General features: G+C 38.0%; 1 protein-coding gene across 4 annotated transcripts; it reads left to right on the forward strand.

Moving 5' to 3' along the window:
• Nucleotides 1–1,157: 1,157 nt before the first annotated feature.
• LOC122317366 (probable inactive DNA (cytosine-5)-methyltransferase DRM3) lies at nt 1,158–14,564 on the forward strand. Of its 4 annotated transcripts, none has more exons than XM_043134430.1 (12): nt 1,158–1,354; nt 2,451–2,569; nt 2,664–2,762; nt 2,936–3,040; nt 3,388–3,484; nt 4,001–4,047; nt 5,001–5,108; nt 5,339–5,438; nt 6,297–6,409; nt 11,936–12,038; nt 12,393–12,472; nt 13,104–14,564. In XM_043134430.1, exons 2-12 carry the CDS (start codon nt 2,567–2,569, stop codon nt 14,412–14,414), a joined length of 2,166 nt encoding a protein of 721 aa, XP_042990364.1. In that variant the 5' UTR covers nt 1,158–1,354; nt 2,451–2,566; the 3' UTR covers nt 14,415–14,564. The 4 variants fall into 4 exon arrangements, with proteins under 4 accessions (XP_042990364.1, XP_042990371.1, XP_042990379.1 ...); XM_043134437.1 differs by having other exon boundaries at nt 2,481–2,569; XM_043134445.1 differs by having other exon boundaries at nt 2,510–2,569.
• Nucleotides 14,565–17,544: the final 2,980 nt, after the last annotated feature.

Below are 17,544 nucleotides of genomic sequence, written 5' to 3' on the forward strand. Positions count from 1 at the left end.
AGTATGACTCCATGAATAAAAGTTATTTTTTTTAAAAATTAATTCTTTTAAGTTCCTTAATTATGTTTAAATGAAAGGACAAATCAAAAATCATTTTTATTTAAAAAAATCCAAGAATTAAAAATAAGTAGAAAATAGAAGATTTATATTAATAATTGGAGGACCAAATGGACTCTCAGGGAGAGTAGGATGAGCTTATAATCACAAGAGCTTATTGTCGGGAGGATAAAGGCCCGTGAAAAAAGAATGTCAATAACCATGAAGTGCCAATTCATGATTCAAATTCACACGTCATCAATCTCTAATCAATGATATGACGGGTAAGATTGCCTCTCTGCGTAATATGCGCCAATATTACGTGTCTGAGATATTGATTTCCTTCAAAATAACGATTGACTATGAGTCTTAAATATACGCAATCTAACAAAAATTAAAGAAAATTGTATCATGAGGCAAGCCTCTACTATCATACAGCCACCCGCATAAATAGAAGTCAAAGAACATACTTAATATAATTTTTGAATTCCATACTCTCAAAATACTCTCCAGAATACATCTGATTTAGATATCGGAAGTGTCCCTAGACACACTCAACTCCTTATACTTTTTTATTGAAAATTACTAGAAATTGTTAGCAGAGATATGAAACATGTCCACAACAATCATCTTCAATTTTGTTTTCAAATGAGGTGCTAAACTTCGTATGCAATTTGTTGCTATTTTATTATTATTATATTAATATTTATGGAAAACGATCATATATTGTAATCATTAAAAAATACAAAGAATAAGGATATGGAACATAAAGATGCTGCAATTTGCATCTTGAGTGTAATTACTGCAAAATGGTGTAAACGTGAAAAAATTGATATTAATATTTTTTTTTATTAACTAAGAGAATACATGGAAGAGATATCAAGTTCGTTTACATATAAAATGTATTTAATCTCATTATATAATTCTTTTACATTTTTATATAAAGTATAATAAATAATTTAATTTTTTTAAATTTTCAAATAATAATAATATTAAAAATAATCAATTTACTATATAAACCGTACGAAATTGAAAAAAATAAAAATAGAACTGGCACTGACGTGTCAGTCAGAAGTTGAGCCTGCATAGAAGTGGAGTCTGCAAATTGAGCGACTGAGCCGTGACTTTTGGATTACACGCTTTATATGGGCCTAAGCCCTAACCGCCCGTGACGCTTTGCCCAATAGTTGTTTGTTCAGCTCACGACGAGTGTTGGCAGTGGCAGCGGTGTGTCCCACGCGCCGATGCTCCTCCCCCTCTGCAATTTTCCGCTTCTCTTGGTCTCGGCCTTTATCTCCGGGTTGGAATCCCCGATCAGGTACGCTGCTGGCTATCCCATTCACATCCACTAGCGGCTTCCCACTTCCCCCTCCCACATTTGGTCAAATTTTCGCTAACTTCTGAAGTCGACGGTTTCGATTTTCTTCGTTCGGTTTTTCGTTCTCGCATGGCGTCAATTTTGAAACCTATTGGGTCACTTAACGTTAAACTCGTATTTTCCTTCTGTTTTCATTTGTTTGGTTGTTGAGAAAACGAAGGACGCGTGAAGGAAATCTTTTGAAGCTTTGAGTATGGTTCGTTCTCATCTTGAGAAAAGTTCGTGATGGAGGCTCAGAAATTCTTCTTTTATTTTTCTTACTTGTCCGTTGCCTATAGGAGCATTTACTCTATCGCCCATAAATTTTTGTTTAAATGCCGGTGAATACTCACTTTCTGAAAGACAAGTTTTTTAGCTACGCATTGCAGCATATTGTGAGAGAAGCATATATATCAACCTTGAACTTAGCGCATAACCAAGATTAGTGTAATTACTTCATTGTGTTATTTCATAGCTAAGTATTTCGCATTCGGAAGCAGTGTTTTTAGGTAACTTATCAAAAAAATATATTTTTTTTCTAAGAACTAAAACTTCATTACATTACGCAAGACGCCCAGCCAGGTACATAGGCGTATCCAAGAGAGTTACCTATTTAAAAGTTAGAAAAAGATACACGAAATTCATTAAAAGTTAGCCCACTAAAATTAATAGAAGCTGTTCGAAGAGATTAGCCAAAACTAAATTTTTGAAGTCCTCCGGCGTTAGTTCAAGATCCTCAAAATTTTTGTCATTCATTTTTATCCAAATACATCATACCAAGCAAGGAGGAACCATCTTCCACACCACCGCAATTTTTGAACTTCCTCCTAATTCTCTCCAAGTATAGAAAAGATTACCCTTCTGGGCACGATCCAATCCAAACTAATCCGTTTGAAGAAGTCACTTCACCAAGCATTATCCATCCGCAATAAAGTAGAAAATGGTCAAAGAATTTGCACTTCTCTTGCCATGCAACTCTAATTAGCGAGTATTGTACTGCACATAGGCTATGTATTCAAAATTGAAATTACATATAGTGATTTTGATTTGATTGCAGGCCAATTTTTGTTTATTATTTATGTACCAGACATTTAGCTAAAGGCTGAGTTGATGCAGTTTGTGGTGGAGTGCTAATTACTGTTTTGCAGCGCCGAAGCATTGTTTTATTTTGGCATGGTATGCAAATAATCCTTATTTTTGTCTCAAAAGATGGTTGAATGCATCTACATACAAACACATGTATATATATATTCACATTTCATTTATATAGGGTATCTCGGATTCAAATGGTGAGAAAGCAGTAGTGCCAAAGGAAGAGATCTTGGACTTTGAGTTATCACCCAATACCTTGTACTCAAGGCATGTTGGGGTAAGGCCTTTTCTTTCAAGTTATTGGTGCTTTTTTGGTTCATTATGTTTGCTAATTTCCTGCACTTATTACTTTTATTTAATGGGAGCATAACCAAGAGACAGTTGAATGTACATATATATATGTTTTTGTATGTATGTGTGTATATTGATAGTGATATTTCAATTCTATAGGGTGCCTCAGATTCAAATGGTGGGAAAGCAGTACTGCCAAATCCAAAGGAAGAGATCTTGGACTTCAATTTTCCACCCAATACCTTGTACTCAAGGCATGTTGGGGTATGACCTTTTCTTTCACTTTAGTGGTGCTTTTTTGGTTCATTATGTTTGCTAATTTTCCAAAACGTGTTATTTTATCAAATGCTAGAAAAATTGTTTGGGATTTGTGGTATATGCTGTTCTTTCTTAACAGCTCTATTTTGGTAATTTCCCTTTATTATTATTATTATTATTTTGCAAAGTTTTCTGTTATCTGAAGGATATTATTCCTCATGCTTTTGCTATATTTCTATTTTTGAACTTCAGACATATCCACTAGCTTTGGGAATTTCTTAGAATTCAGCTAATGAGTAATTTTACTCCTTTTAAGTTCCTTATCTTGTTTTGTTCTTCCTTTATAATTACAGGACAATGTTGCAAGTTCATCTGGAACCAACATAAGATCATTCTTTATAGGAATGGGATTCTTACCGTCTCTTGTTGACAAAGCGGTTGAAGAAAATGGTATGTTGTAAGTGTATACTTTTTCTGTTTTGTCATGTTGAAAATGGGGAGGCAATTTAACCCCTAGAAGTTGGCTCAACTGGTAAGAGCCTTTCTCTTGGTAGTATACTCCCTCCATGTCTAAGGTTCAAACTCTTGGATGCAAACAATTTCTAGGAGCTATTGGACTAAGAGAATTTTCCCTTAAATTATCCGAGTTGCCCTTGCGGAAAACTCATTGTCAAGGGCCTGTGCTCCCTCAGGTTTAGTTGGGACTTTGTTCTCAAACACCCAGTACTATTGAAAAAATGGGGAGGCAATGGTGATGTGAACAATGGCATATACTTTACTAAAAGTTAGGGATTAAAGGCACATTAATGCTATAAAGCCTTTGCCCCCTTGGCTTCACCCTCATCCCCAAGATACCTTTTACATATAATTTTTCCATTCTATTTTAACTTTACATAATTGTAATTGCATGTCAATATCTTCACTATGATTTTTATTCACTAGCGTCTTCAATTCTCTTATATCTAGGTGAAGACAATGTTGACTTGTTATTGGAAACCCTCTTTGCATATTCTGTAAGTAAACAAATAATTTCTTTATCATATCTTTGTCATTTCAGCTTGAAGAAAATTTTATAAAATTGTTTGACCTGCTTTTGGTTTATATGTTGGCATGTTTAATAGAACCTTGAAAATTTGGAATTGGTCTTAGTGGCTATGTTGCATTCCATGGGTCCACAAAACCTCTTATCCCTTTGTTGGTAGAATAATAGTTTTGTTTGTTAGTACATTGTGACATTATCTGATAATTTCAATTTCACAAAGTAATGAATTGAGCTGAAATTTTTTCCAAGGTGATGATAAAATCTTTTGCAAATTGCATCAATCGTGTCTAGTTGACCAAAGTGTGTGAATGCAGATGGGACAAATAAAAGTTGAACAATTTGAATCTTTCTGTTCATTGTGAAATACCTTGAGAAAAGTTTTTTTTTTTTTTTTTTCCTTTGCCTCTATTTGGTGAATATGTCTGAAATGTTTGGTTGATGTAGAGCCTTTCTGTGCATTAAAATGTATCATGTGGTAAAGGCCTTGGTCTTGGTGGTATGCTCCCTCCAGGTCTAAGGTTTGAATCTTTGGGTGCAAACAAATTTTAGGGGCCATCAGACTCGGAGAACTTCCCCTTGAATTACCTAAGGTGAACTTGCGGGAAAATCCTTGCTGAGGGCTTGTGCACCTCCAAGATTAGTCGGGATTTTGTTCTTGGGCACCCGGTGCCAATAAAAAAAATGTATCATGTAAACTAGAGTCAGATGTTTTTATCTTACAGGTCTACGAGGCAGTTTAGTCACTCTTTACTCTCTACTTTCATCCCTCAGCTGGGAAAAAAAATAGTTTCAGTACTCTTGCCAGTTATGGGTTGAGCTATTCATCAGATAGCTGCTATGGAAGTTGTAATGGGCAATGTTTGGCCTGTGCTTTGCCATGGAAGTTTTAATGGGTAACATATGACCTGCTTTGAAATGAAATAGGCTCTTCAAAAGTCAAATTCTGAATCATCGGATTCTCTAGATAGCTTGTTTGATGACAAGGAAGATAGCAGTCCTCCAGAAATCCCAACAGTCATTCAACCAAAAGAGGTAACCTGCTTACTGCTATGATCTTGTTTGTGTGAAATTTAGCTTCCTTAGTTACGTAATCATGAAAACCCCAAATTTGGGTGGGAGAGGGAGGGAGGGGGAGGGGTGCTGAGCATGTTGGCAACAAGAGTTTGATTGTTTATTCCAATGGGGCCATGATTTAGCTCGTGAAATTCATTTGTTTAATTAAACTGCATTTGTGGTTTGGCATGATCTTCAATCTCTGGCAGGAGCCTGATGCGTATAGTGGAGTTGAAGATGACAAAAGAGCATCCTTACTGATGATGAAGTTCTCTGTAAATGAGGTTGATTTTGCAATTGATAAGCTTGGTAGGTAGAAGTCTGAGATTTTTATTAATGTTTAGAATGTTGGTCCTTATTTTTCCTAGGTTTGGTACCTTGTGCAATTTGCATTGTATATTTGTCATTTTGCCTTTAAATAAAATATTTTGGAATATTTTTAGAAAGCATTTGAAATTGTGAAGAACTTTGGAAACACATTTGCGTCCTTGGCTCACAGAATGAAACTTTTTATGCTGACATAAGCTTAATTTTGTACTTGTTTGTGGCGGATACAATGTATACCATATACCGAGATATTATTTGGAATGCACTATTTTGAAACACAGAGACGCTACAAAAGTGGAAAGTATGCTAAATTACCTATGGTTTATTCAGGTCTGGGGCTATAAATACTCACACAATCAGGGAGTCAGGGATATGTTCATGCTGAGGGGAAGCTCTTAGAAATATGGAATTTCATGTGCCTGTGCCTCCTCCATGAAGAAAACTGTTAAACTGCTAGGAGTATAATAGTGATTTTTTTTTTTGTTTTTTCAAAAACTAGGCATTTCTGTGCATGTTAAGTCTGTGTCTTGCCATTGTCAATTGAATGTACGGAACTATAATAGTTTTATCTTTTTGATTCAGCAACTCTGATACATATCACATCAGATTTCTATTGTTTTCAATGCTTATCAAGGGCAACTCTGATACATGTCATAGCATATTTGTGTTTGTTTTCAAATTTATTGGATATGTACACAGTTTCTTTTAATTATATGGATGGGCTTAGACTATGATATTCCATCTTTGGTTTTATATAGCTCTTATTCTAGTCTAGAAAATTTGTGTTATTAGGTGTTCAATAACCAATCAGATTGTTGATCCCATCATGTTGTTTATCAGGTGAAGATGCTCCAATAAATGAGTTAGTGGACTTCATTACTGCTGCCCAAATTGCTCAAGAATTTGAGAAGGACACAGATGATTCAATTCATGATGATGAAGTTAGAAATGAGGTTGTGAACGATTCTTTATTCAAATGGTTATCCATTAGATGATAATTTTTTTTTTTTTGATAAGTAATAAACTTTATTGATCGAATGCAACTAGGCAAAGCCCATGTACACAGGAAGTATACAAAAGAGACACCTAATTACACTCTAGCAAGCTGAAAGGAAATAAAAAAATTCATGAACATCCCCTCCTTTTAGTACGATAGCAGAAAACCATTGGACCAAAGAAAATATAAAAAAGTTCCAGATTTCCCCCACCGTTCTCTCCTTGTTGTTGAAGCATCTCTCATTTCTTTTCATCCAAAGGCACCACAGTAAACACAAAGGGATCATCCTCCACATCACAGCCAGCTGTGTGAGCTTTGATGATGCCTCTTCCAACATGCTAAAAGATCCACCATGCTCTTGGGCGGGCATGACCCAATTCAACCCATCCATTAGATGATAATTTTGGATGTTAAGGACATAATCTGAGCCTTGTTATTGCACTAGGCACGTATTGACTTATTGAAGCTTTTATTGCTTTTGATTGGGATGCTCCAATTGCTGTCCCTACTGGAGTATTCAGTGGTTCCTTAGCCCCTTAGGATTTGCTTTAAGTGATCTTCTAAGAGTTACTTATCATAAAAAAAAAATCTTCTAAGAGTTAGTATGGAGTATGCATATATAGCATTCCCTATTGTGTACCACTGTTTTACTCACAAGGACCGCAACCATTTTATTGTGGTTGAAACACAACTTAATGAAGGAAGTATTTCCACAAACTGGAGAAGGAAAGAGGTTCATTTACTTAATGCTTGGTGAACCCTTATAAAGGTTGGTTACATGTACATTTATGACTTTTTTAAGAAATGAAGTGATGAGCTGAAATGATGAGAGAATGATGTGGATCTTGACCTTGTACCACTTAAGAAGATGAGGCTTGATAGGGTTGTTTTATTATAAGGCTTCTTTTTTTTTTTTTTTTTTAAGTAATAAGATATTTCATTGATATCAAGATAGGCATAGCCCAAATACACTAGAGATATAAACAAGCATACACTTTTTTAAGAACTAGAAACCGTTACAAGGAAATCATGGAAGCTAAGACCATTTAGATCTAACGCAATAGCCCATAAAAACAAAATCTTCCAAAAAAAACTCCTAAACTCTTCCAAGGAACATTCATGATCCTCAAAAAGTCTCTCATTGCGTTCACTCCATATACACCAAAGAATACAAATAGGGGTCATTTTCCAAACAGCTGCAATCTGCGGTGTCCCAGTGATACCTCTCCAACATGCCAGAAGATCAACCACCCGGCCTGGCATCACCTATGCTATTCCCATCTTGCTAAAAAAAATAGTTCCATATATCTCTAGCAAACTCACAATGTAAAAGTAGATGATCCGCCGTTTCCCCACTCTTTTAACACAAACAACACCAGTCCGTTATTACAAGGTCCCATCTTCTTAGAATATCATTAGTCAATATCTTGCCTAAAGCTGCTATCCAGACAAAAAAGGCGACCTTTGTGGGTGCTTTAGTCCTCCAAATGTTCTTCCGAGGGAAAGAATGTCCTTGTTGCCTGGTAGATAAGTCATAAAACGAGCATACCGTAAATTTTCCTTTCCTAGAGGGTCTCCAAATCATCACATCTTTAGTTGTGGCAGCAACAGGAATGTTATACAGCAAGTTAAAAAAATCTACCAGAATATTCACTTCCCAATCATGTACATCTCGATTAAGGCTGATATTCCACTCTTGTGAACCTTGGATAGTTACACTCAAATCAGCCACCATGGCGTCTAGATCCCTTGCAATACTGAAAATAGCGGGATAGGCATCCATCAACGTTGTGTCACCCACCTAGGTATCCTTCCAAAAGCGAATCCTTCTTCCATCCCCCAGGCACAACCGAGTATTACTAGCAAAAGAATCCCATCCTTTCCGTATGAACTTCCACAACCCCACTCCATAGGACCCCCTTCCCTCTTTTGAACACCAACCCCCCATTTCACAACCATATTTCAAGTCTATCACCCCTCTCCATAAAGCTCCCCTCTCATAATTATAATGCCATAGCCATTTACCTAGTAGAACCTAGTAGAGACCTATTAAGAATCCTCACATTCCTAACCCCCAGTCCACCATCCCCCATGGAATTGCACATCTTATCCCAGCCCACTAAATGGAACTTAAACTCCTCTCCTATTCCACTCCATAAGAAGTCACGTTGAAAATTTTCCATTATACATGCAATGCTAGCAGGGAGAGGAAATAAAGACAAATAGTAAGTGGGAAGATTTGAAAGAGTGCTCTTAATAAGAGTGAGCCGCCCCCCTTTGGATAAGTACAACATTTTCCAACCGGCCAACCTACACTCAAATTTTTCCAAAACCCCCTCCCAAATGGACTTAGCTTTGAAAGAAGCCCCCAGTGGGAGCCCAAGATATTTCAATGCCAAGGAAGAGACCATGCATCCCAATATGTTAGCTAATCTGCTTATGTTACTTACATCCCCTACTGCAACCATTTCTGTCTTAGCAAGATTAATCTTCAATCCGGAAATAGCTTCAAAACAAAGTAGGATGGCCTTCAGTGATTGAATATGTCCTGCATTTACCTCACAGAACATCAAGGTGTCATTTGCAAATAAAAGGTGAGAAATAGTGGTTTGGCCATGTGAATCTCCCATCGAAAAGCCAGAAAAAAATCATCCTCCTACTACCACTGTCACCATTCTACTTAGAGCCTCCATTACTAATACAAATAAGAGTGGTGATAATGGATCTCCCTGTCGTAGTCCTCGCGAACTGTTAAAGAAGCCCATAGGATCTCCGTTTACTAATACCGAGAGTGCCGTTGACACACAATGCCTTATCCACTTCCTCCATCTACTCAACATGTACATCAGAAACTCCTAGTTAACGTGATTGTATGCCTTCTCCATATCTAGTTTACAAAGAATACCTGGAATTCCAGACCTGATTCGGCTATCCAAACATTCATTGGCAATGAGAACCGAATCTAATATTTGTCTCTCCCTTACAAATGCATTTTGCGATTTAGAGATAATCCTTTCCATTACCATGCTCATTCTATTAGCCAGCACCTTCGACAATAACTTATAAACACTGCCTACAAGACTGATCGGTCTAAAATCTTGTACCTCTATTGCACCAGCCTTTTTAGGGACTAAAGCAATAAAGGTAGCATTTAGGCTTTTTTCAAATTTTCCATGAGTGAAAAATTCCTCAAAAACTAGCATTACATCTTCTCTCACCACCTCCTAACAAGTTTAAAAGAAAGCCATATTGAAACCATCTGGGCCTGGAGCTTTATCTTTATTCATTTTCCTGAGAACGTTGTATACCTCTTCCTCTTCAAAAGGTCTCTCCAACCACACCATACTAACTTGGTCAATACTCTCAAAAGTTCGACCATCCACCGTAGGTCTCCATGCAAGAGGTTCTAACAATAAGTTTTCAAAATGGCCAGCCACATATTCCTTCATTTCCGCCTGATCAGACGAAGCAAAACCTTCAATATTCAAAGACTCAATGATATTGAACCTCCTTATGCATTAGCTATGCGGTGAAAGAACTTGGTGCATTTATTCCCCTCCCGAAGCCATAAAGCCCTTGACTTTTGCCTCTATGAAATCTTCTCCATTAAGGTCAATCTTTCAAGTTCAGTTACTACTTGCTCTTTCCGGTTGTTCTCGTCGTTTGTGCCCTCTAAGCTTTGTAATTCTTGAAATAAGCAATTTTTCTATCGAGTTATGTCACCAAACTCCTGCTCATTCCAAGTCTTCAAATCCTTCTTTAAAGCTTTCAATTTTCCAGCCAACACCTTACTCGGATTACCCTTAAATAAATAAGAATTCCACCAATTTCTAACCAAATCCACAAACCCCTCCTTTTTTAACCACATATCTTCAAACTTAAAAGGCCTTCTACCCCCTTGCACACCACCCCCATCTAACAAAACAGGAAAATGATCAGAACATAACCTCTGGAGCCTCTTCTGGTTCAGATCTGGAAATTGCAGCTCCCACGAAGGAGAAATAAGAAACCTGTCCAGTCTTGACCAAGTATGATTATTAGACCAAGTGTACTCACCTCCCATTAGAGGAATGTCCATATAAGGCCTAATTCAAAAATAAAGTCCGAGAACTCCGCCATTGCTGTATTTTGGCATCCCCCCCCCCCCGGGGCGATCTTTTGCTAGGAAATCTTATTACATTAAAATCCCCACCAATGCATCATGGAACCTCCCACGAAGAACAAAGTCCAGCCAGCTCATCCCACAGCCTTCTCCTCTCGCTATCCAAATTAGGCCCATAAACCCTAGCAAAGGCCCATAGAAACCCATCTTTGGAATTTTTGAAAGAACACCCCACCGAGTATTCCCCTATAAACTCATCGATGCACTCTACAACCCTCTTATCCCACATAACCAATATGCCCCCCGAGGCCCCTTTCGATGGTAAGTATATCCAACCTACAAATTGACAATTCCAAATGCTTCTAATAATTCTTCTACTAATAAGTTTCAACTTTGTTTCCTGCAAACAAATGACGTCCACCTTCCATTTCCTTAACATAGCTCTTATGCGAAGACGTTTATTAGACTCATTCAACCCCTGACATTCCAACTCAGAATTTTTGGCTTCATTAACAAACTGCTCCAGCCCTTCCCTTATTTCTTCCCCTACTCGCACTCCCCTCCTTTCCATTGTAATTTATGGACCACGTCAAACGCTTCAGCTCCCTATCTCTTTTTGACCCTACACCCTGATGTCTTGCTGCAATGGCTGTAATTAAAGCTTTAAACTGCTCCTCGTACCCCACACATGAAATCCCCAAGCTTTGAAGATCCTCAACCTTTTTTAATAACCAATCAGTGGAAATACTAGGGGGAACCACGTTTAAAGGGGTGGGGTCCTCTCCTACAGCCTCCTCCTCCTCTGTTGAAAAATTACTGGGATCATACAACATCAACATACCTTCCCCCTTATCCGAAGAACACCCTTCATCCACCGCAGCCACTGTTTTATCTTGAATCCCCTCACACGGCACCCTGAAGGACTCTTGTTTCTCCTCAGGCTGATCTAATGGTATAGCCACCTGCTCTAGTGGCCCAGAACAGGTCGCCGGAGTGTTCTGTGATGACCCACTAGGAGAAGACCCTCCCTGAGCAGCTCCTGCCCCATCACTGGAAAGATTAGGCTCAATCCCGTTGATTGGACCCTCCACCTCCCCCTCCAGCGACTGTACGACCACCGGCGAACGTCGCTTGAGCCGCAGCTCATGGTTGGCCGTTTCTGTGCCAGACCCACCCCAGGACTCAAGCCCGATGGTAGGGTTGTTTGGTGTAGATGAATGGTCTTTCTATGTTCGTTCTTTTAGGTGTCAAGTTTCGCATGGTTAAATCTTTTGGTTTATGAAATTACTCGCTTGTCTTTCTATTTCAAGATTTATTACCCATTGTCTATGTTAAATATGACTTAAGCAATTTCTAACTTTCTAGCCTTGTCATTCTCAGCATACTAATGATGAAGCCTTGTTTGGGACTATGGAGAAAACACTGCGATTGCTTGAGATGGGTTTCTCCGAGAATGAAGTTTCATTAGCAATTGAGAAGTATGGTGAGTAATTTATAATTTTGAATATTCATAAGCACCACTCGACCTGACAAGAGACAATGGGTCACTCATAATACTCTTTGCCCTTGCACAAGTCTTGTACTTACCTTCTTCTTATGTATATTTAATCTGGGCTTTTGAATGTTTTTTTATTTCAACTTTTGCTGGCAATTATGTGTCCCAAAAATCCACATGATATCCAGACTTTTTATTTTATAGAAGATTAGCTGGTGTCACTTTGGTAAATACATAAAAATCTCATATTCACTCAATTTCATCTTTTGTCCCCAATGCTACAGACTACATATTCGTTTAGCTTGTTCCAAACTCCGATAATTGGTTATTTGTTGTCTTCAGGTATAGAAGTTCCACTTTCGGAGCTTGCTGACTCCATATTTTCTGATCATGTTGCCAGTAGCTGTGTTGGAGGAAATAAGGTTTTAGTACCTTCTTATTATAAAGTTTCCAATTTGTTTGCTTAATTAATAATTTCAGTTTTAAAAGCATTATAAATTTAGCTTCTTGTATCCTTTTTCTAATACCGGTAGTGCTCTCTGGTTTCACAATGGCCTGCAGCAGTTCCCTTTCATGTGGTTTACTTGATGACTTGCGTCATATGTGCTTATCAAGATAATCTAGTTACAACAGAATATAATAAATGTGTAGATAAAGTATGAATATGAACTATACGATCTTGAGAGTAATAGTAAAGAAAAAGCTTAAGATCTTAGAGACGTTGGAAAGTTGCATTGGTCCCACGCATTCAAATTTACAACACTGCTTGCCACCTTGATGTTGATGTCATATATTGTGAATCCTGGTTTTACGAGCTCTATGCCATGGATGACCTTACAAATTAGGGATTTTCTTGTCAATTGTCACATATCTTCTGTGTTTTAGGCTCTCAGTTCAGTTAGTCTAACAAGTTTAGTGCTCGAATTTTTAGTCAAATTTCTGTATTATAGGTTTGATTGTTTCTGTGCATGCTATGATGATAAGGTCATGTATGGTCACCTTATGATCTATTTTTGGGTTACTAACGACAAACCTTGTATTGTTTTGTTGCAGTATTCCTCAAATACTTTTGGTACAGTAAAAGTGAAGACGGAGGATTTTGGTCTAGGTACTGTTTCTCGTTCGGGAAAAATCACTATAGGAGAAACCTCTGTATTAAAAAGGCCAAAACAAGAGTATTTTGACGACTGTCCTGGTGCTGCTTCTCTGTCTAGGCATGCTGATTTTGGGGAAAGTAGTAAGAGGAAAAGACCAAAACAGGAGTACGTTGATGACTCAAGCTCTTTTGCTGACACCACTGGGGTGGAAGAAAAGTTTGACCCAAAAATCAGTTTCGGAAGGCCAAATCCTTTTAAAGCAAATCCGTCCAAGAGTCTTGATCGAATGGCAGCTAAACCTCCATATTTCTTTTATGGAAACATTGTGAATGTATCTCATGACTCTTGGATAAAAATTTCACAGTTCTTGTATTCAATTGAGCCTGAATTTGCTAATGCTCAGTTGTTCTCGGCCTTGATTAGAAAGGAAGGCTACATACACAACCTTCCAACTGAGAATAGGTTTCACATCCTTCCAAGGTCTCCTATGACCATCGAAGATGCTGTACCACATACAAAGAAGTGGTGGCCATCATGGGATACAAGGAAGCAGTTGAACTGCATCAGCTCTGAAACTAATGGAATATCTCAGCTTTGTGCTAGGCTTGGGAGGATAGTAGCCGATTCTCGAGGACTGCCATCATCTGAACAGCAGAGAGATATCATTCATCATTGCAGGACATCGAATCTTGTATGGGTTGGTCAGTATAAACTGGCTCCTATAGAGCCTGAACATATAGAGTGTATGTTGGGCTACCCGTTAAATCACACTCAAGCTGCTGAGAGTAGTTTAATAGAAAGACTTACATCACTCAAATACGGCTTCCAGACAGACACATTGGGCTATCATCTTTCAGCATTGAAGTCAATGTACCCAGAAGGATTGACAATGTTGTCTTTCTATAGCGGAATTGGTGGGGCAGAAGTTGCTTTAAACCGGCTTGGCATCCACTTGAAAGGTGTTGTTTCTGTAGAGACTTCTGAAACAAAGAGGAAGATTCTGAGAAGGTGGTGGCAAAGTAGCGGACAAACCGGGGAGTTGGTGCAGATTGAAGACATTCAGAGACTTACAAGTAACAGGATAGAAAGTCTCTTCAAGAATTTTGGCGGTTTTGACTTGGTCGTTTGTCAGAACCCATGTGCTCACTTTTCAAGTTCTAAAATGGCAGCAGAAGATGACTCTCTCCCAGTTTTTGACTTCTCATTGTTTTATGAGTTCGTTCGTGTTCTGCAACGTGTAAGAAGTATGATGGAAAAAAAGAGGTGAGTAGTCGTAATTATTATTTTTTTATTTGCTACTGTGCTATTGTCTGGTACATCTAATTCATCAATGACCAATAGTACAGTTCTTATAGAAGTCAAATGAGATGTTTAATTCTAGCAAAAAATAAATGCATCTTAATTACTTTGGATGGTAGTTGAGCTGCATACGAATTACTATTTTTCAATGTTTGTCTGAAACGTTTGGTAGATGCAGCTGACCCTTTGCTGTGCAGTCAGATCATATCATGGAAACTGGTTTCAGATGTTGTGATATCCCCATGCTGAGTGATGTGTATAGGTGGTGTATAGGATTTTACATTACGTGGGAGATAGAACATCTTTGTGTTTATAATGATTCCAATGGAACTCCAATTATTCGATTGATCAGTCTTTTTAAGAGTATGGCCAATATGGCCAGGGCCTTTCCATGCCGTGTGTAGCAAATGGTATTTAGAGCCTATCCCACTCTAAAGTGTGAGATTTGAGCCGTGCCACCTATAATGAAATGTCCTGGATTTTTTAAATTTGAAAAGGAGAGATTGTGATACTTCAAGGTAAGTGATGTGGTGGTATATAAGATCTCATAAATAATTTCAATGGGGTTTTAATTGTCTTATGACTCCTATTGACTAGTCTTAAAGTTAGCTTAATAGGGCTTGGCCTTCCCTTTGGGTATTACAGATGTTTTGTTTTAACTTTCAAGTCCAAATGTTCAATAAGCCAACAGCCGTTGATGCACTTCAAAAAACTCATCACAATGTTTCCCCCTTCCTCTTGGAAAATAATTTGTTTCTTCCATCATTCTTTCCTCTCTCACTCTCGTATACATGAAATCACGATGGTGATGGAAAAACCTTTTGTACCAAAAAGTGTGGCAGTTGCATTATACATGCATGCTAAAACCGTATTCAGATTCCAGGTGAACTTTTTAGGCCATGCACTTAGCCGCTCTTCGAAAAATCATCTGCATCCGAATAGCCTAGTTTTATGATGTCCCAGCTAAATGCTTCTTTTATGATATGATTATCTAGTAAATGAATATAGACATGTAATGTCGCGTGGGGTCCCAGCAAACGAATATAGCCTAAATGTTTTGCCCAGTGTCATAGTTGCACATCGCAAATCAGACTGCACGGTGCACAGGCAGAAATAATCAAATCGTTCTTCTGATATCGCGAATTCCCTAAGAATCCGTGCAATAGAAAAAATTCTATTATCAAGTTAGTGTATTGAGCACGTATAGTAAAGTATTTATGTGGTATAACTTTACCATTTAAGTTATATGGATACACTTACTTGATAATATAATAACTCATTTTCTTGAGATCATCTTTAAGGTCCGATGTAATCAGTTGTCCAATTCGTGTGGGATGACAATATTTTGTGTCCAAAATTTTAGTTCTTATAAAGAGTTCGGATATCTTTATTTATAATAATAATAATAATAATAAAACCCTGAAAAGGGCCCACAGCCACCAATGTCGCGATTTGCAGGCTTTGGATATGCAGAACCATCTAAGAAGGAAGGGCTATCCCTTGAGTAGGTGCTTTAATGTAAACAACCCGATGTTTCGTTTGGATATAACATAGTGAACACTCATTTCCCAATAACCTAATAGGTTAGACGTGCCAGAAGGGTGTATATTGCACTTAAATTCCAACCGACTCCGTGGTTGTAGAGAAAAAAGAACTGGGTTCAGTGGTTGCAAAAATTCTAGCATCATACTACATAGCTGATAGAGAACTGAATCGGCAGATATACATAATATTTAATCTGAAATGAAACGTATCTAATATTTGGGCATCTTTCTTGAGCGGTATATAGACTGCAGCAGGGAGACAATCAAGAATATAAATATATTATAACATGTAGGGCATCTACTGAACCCAAAAATATCATTATGAATCAATGTCGGGCTTAACCACTCGCACATGCATTATCTGACAACGAGAGAAGAACTTTGCATACCCCACGACCAATATATTTAGCTCTTTGAAGGCATTCGCGGTAAAGCCACAACAAAAAGCATCAATTAGGAAACAAGCGCAACAGATCCTATAATAGTATAATGTGTACATTGTAATTGTTAGATAGGCGCAACCGATTCCAATCAAAATTGTTAAAGTATACAAGGATAAATGGCAGAAAAAATAGATACAAAGAAGAACTTGATACTGACTCTAATCACATTGTTGGCAAGTTCAGGAGGCAGCGCGGTTTGCAGGGACGGCATGTTTCCCCAATTTATTTTGAATTTGCTATAACTGGGATAAAGACAATCACAACCGTCACCATTGGCTTCAAACCACATAAAAATAAAACTAGGAATGATGTTTTCAAATATCTTTTACGATGTGCTTTCTATTTTATCGTTATCAATCAATAATATATCAAATCAAGGGAAAACGAATGGATCAGTTATGTTACAATGCACCCGAATTTCCCAGAGATTAATTATCGAACAGTTCGTAGGCGAAAACATATATCCCGATTGGAACCAGTATACTAGCAACTTAGATGAAAGGGAACGAACTTGCCGAGTGAAAGTAGAAGACACACAGAGTGTGGTGAATTGAGTAGAGACGCCCGATGGAGATGTATGGAGTCGCAGCTCAAGTGTCGACGATAGCGACAATAAAAACACGGAGATACAGATTCACCACTCCCATCACCCTCTAAGGCCATTGCCATATGCAAGTGTAAAATAGATAGAATTTATACAATAATTATCAGCAATGGCCTAGTCAAACTTTAAAAGTTTGACATAAATGCTACAGTGATTGTAAGCTGCTCGCCAGACTTAGAGAGCTACTGTACCGAGTCCAAAGATTAAATTTATTATTTTTCTTCTACCCGCTCTCCCTTCTTTCTCTCGATTTCTCGTTTTCTCCAAAATCACTATTTTCCTCTTGGCTTCTCCCAAACGAAGTGCTCCCCCCATTCGGCCTTCTTCGTCAGCCGCAGCCTCGAATAAGGTCCACCGGTCGCCTTCTCCAGCAGACGCCGTCGTCTTCGAGCTGTTGACGGTAAGTCTCTCTTCCTCACTCTTCTCTCCCTCTTCTTTGTTGAAGTGGCTATCCGTCGGATAGTTGGCCCTCTTCTCTCCCTCTTCTCCGATTTACTAAGTAATGTT

Source organism: Carya illinoinensis, chromosome 1 (genome assembly GCF_018687715.1).
Source record: "Carya illinoinensis cultivar Pawnee chromosome 1, C.illinoinensisPawnee_v1, whole genome shotgun sequence".
Taxonomy (NCBI): Eukaryota; Viridiplantae; Streptophyta; class Magnoliopsida; order Fagales; family Juglandaceae; genus Carya; species Carya illinoinensis.

Bases quoted from the DNA above. Each gene is read 5' to 3' on its own strand.
- LOC122317366 (XM_043134430.1), top strand. The intron at 2,763-2,935 runs GTAAGGCCTTTT...TCAATTCTATAG, and splicing joins TGTACTCAAGGCATGTTGGG to GGTGCCTCAGATTCAAATGG. The intron at 12,039-12,392 runs GTGAGTAATTTA...TGTTGTCTTCAG, and splicing joins ATTAGCAATTGAGAAGTATG to GTATAGAAGTTCCACTTTCG.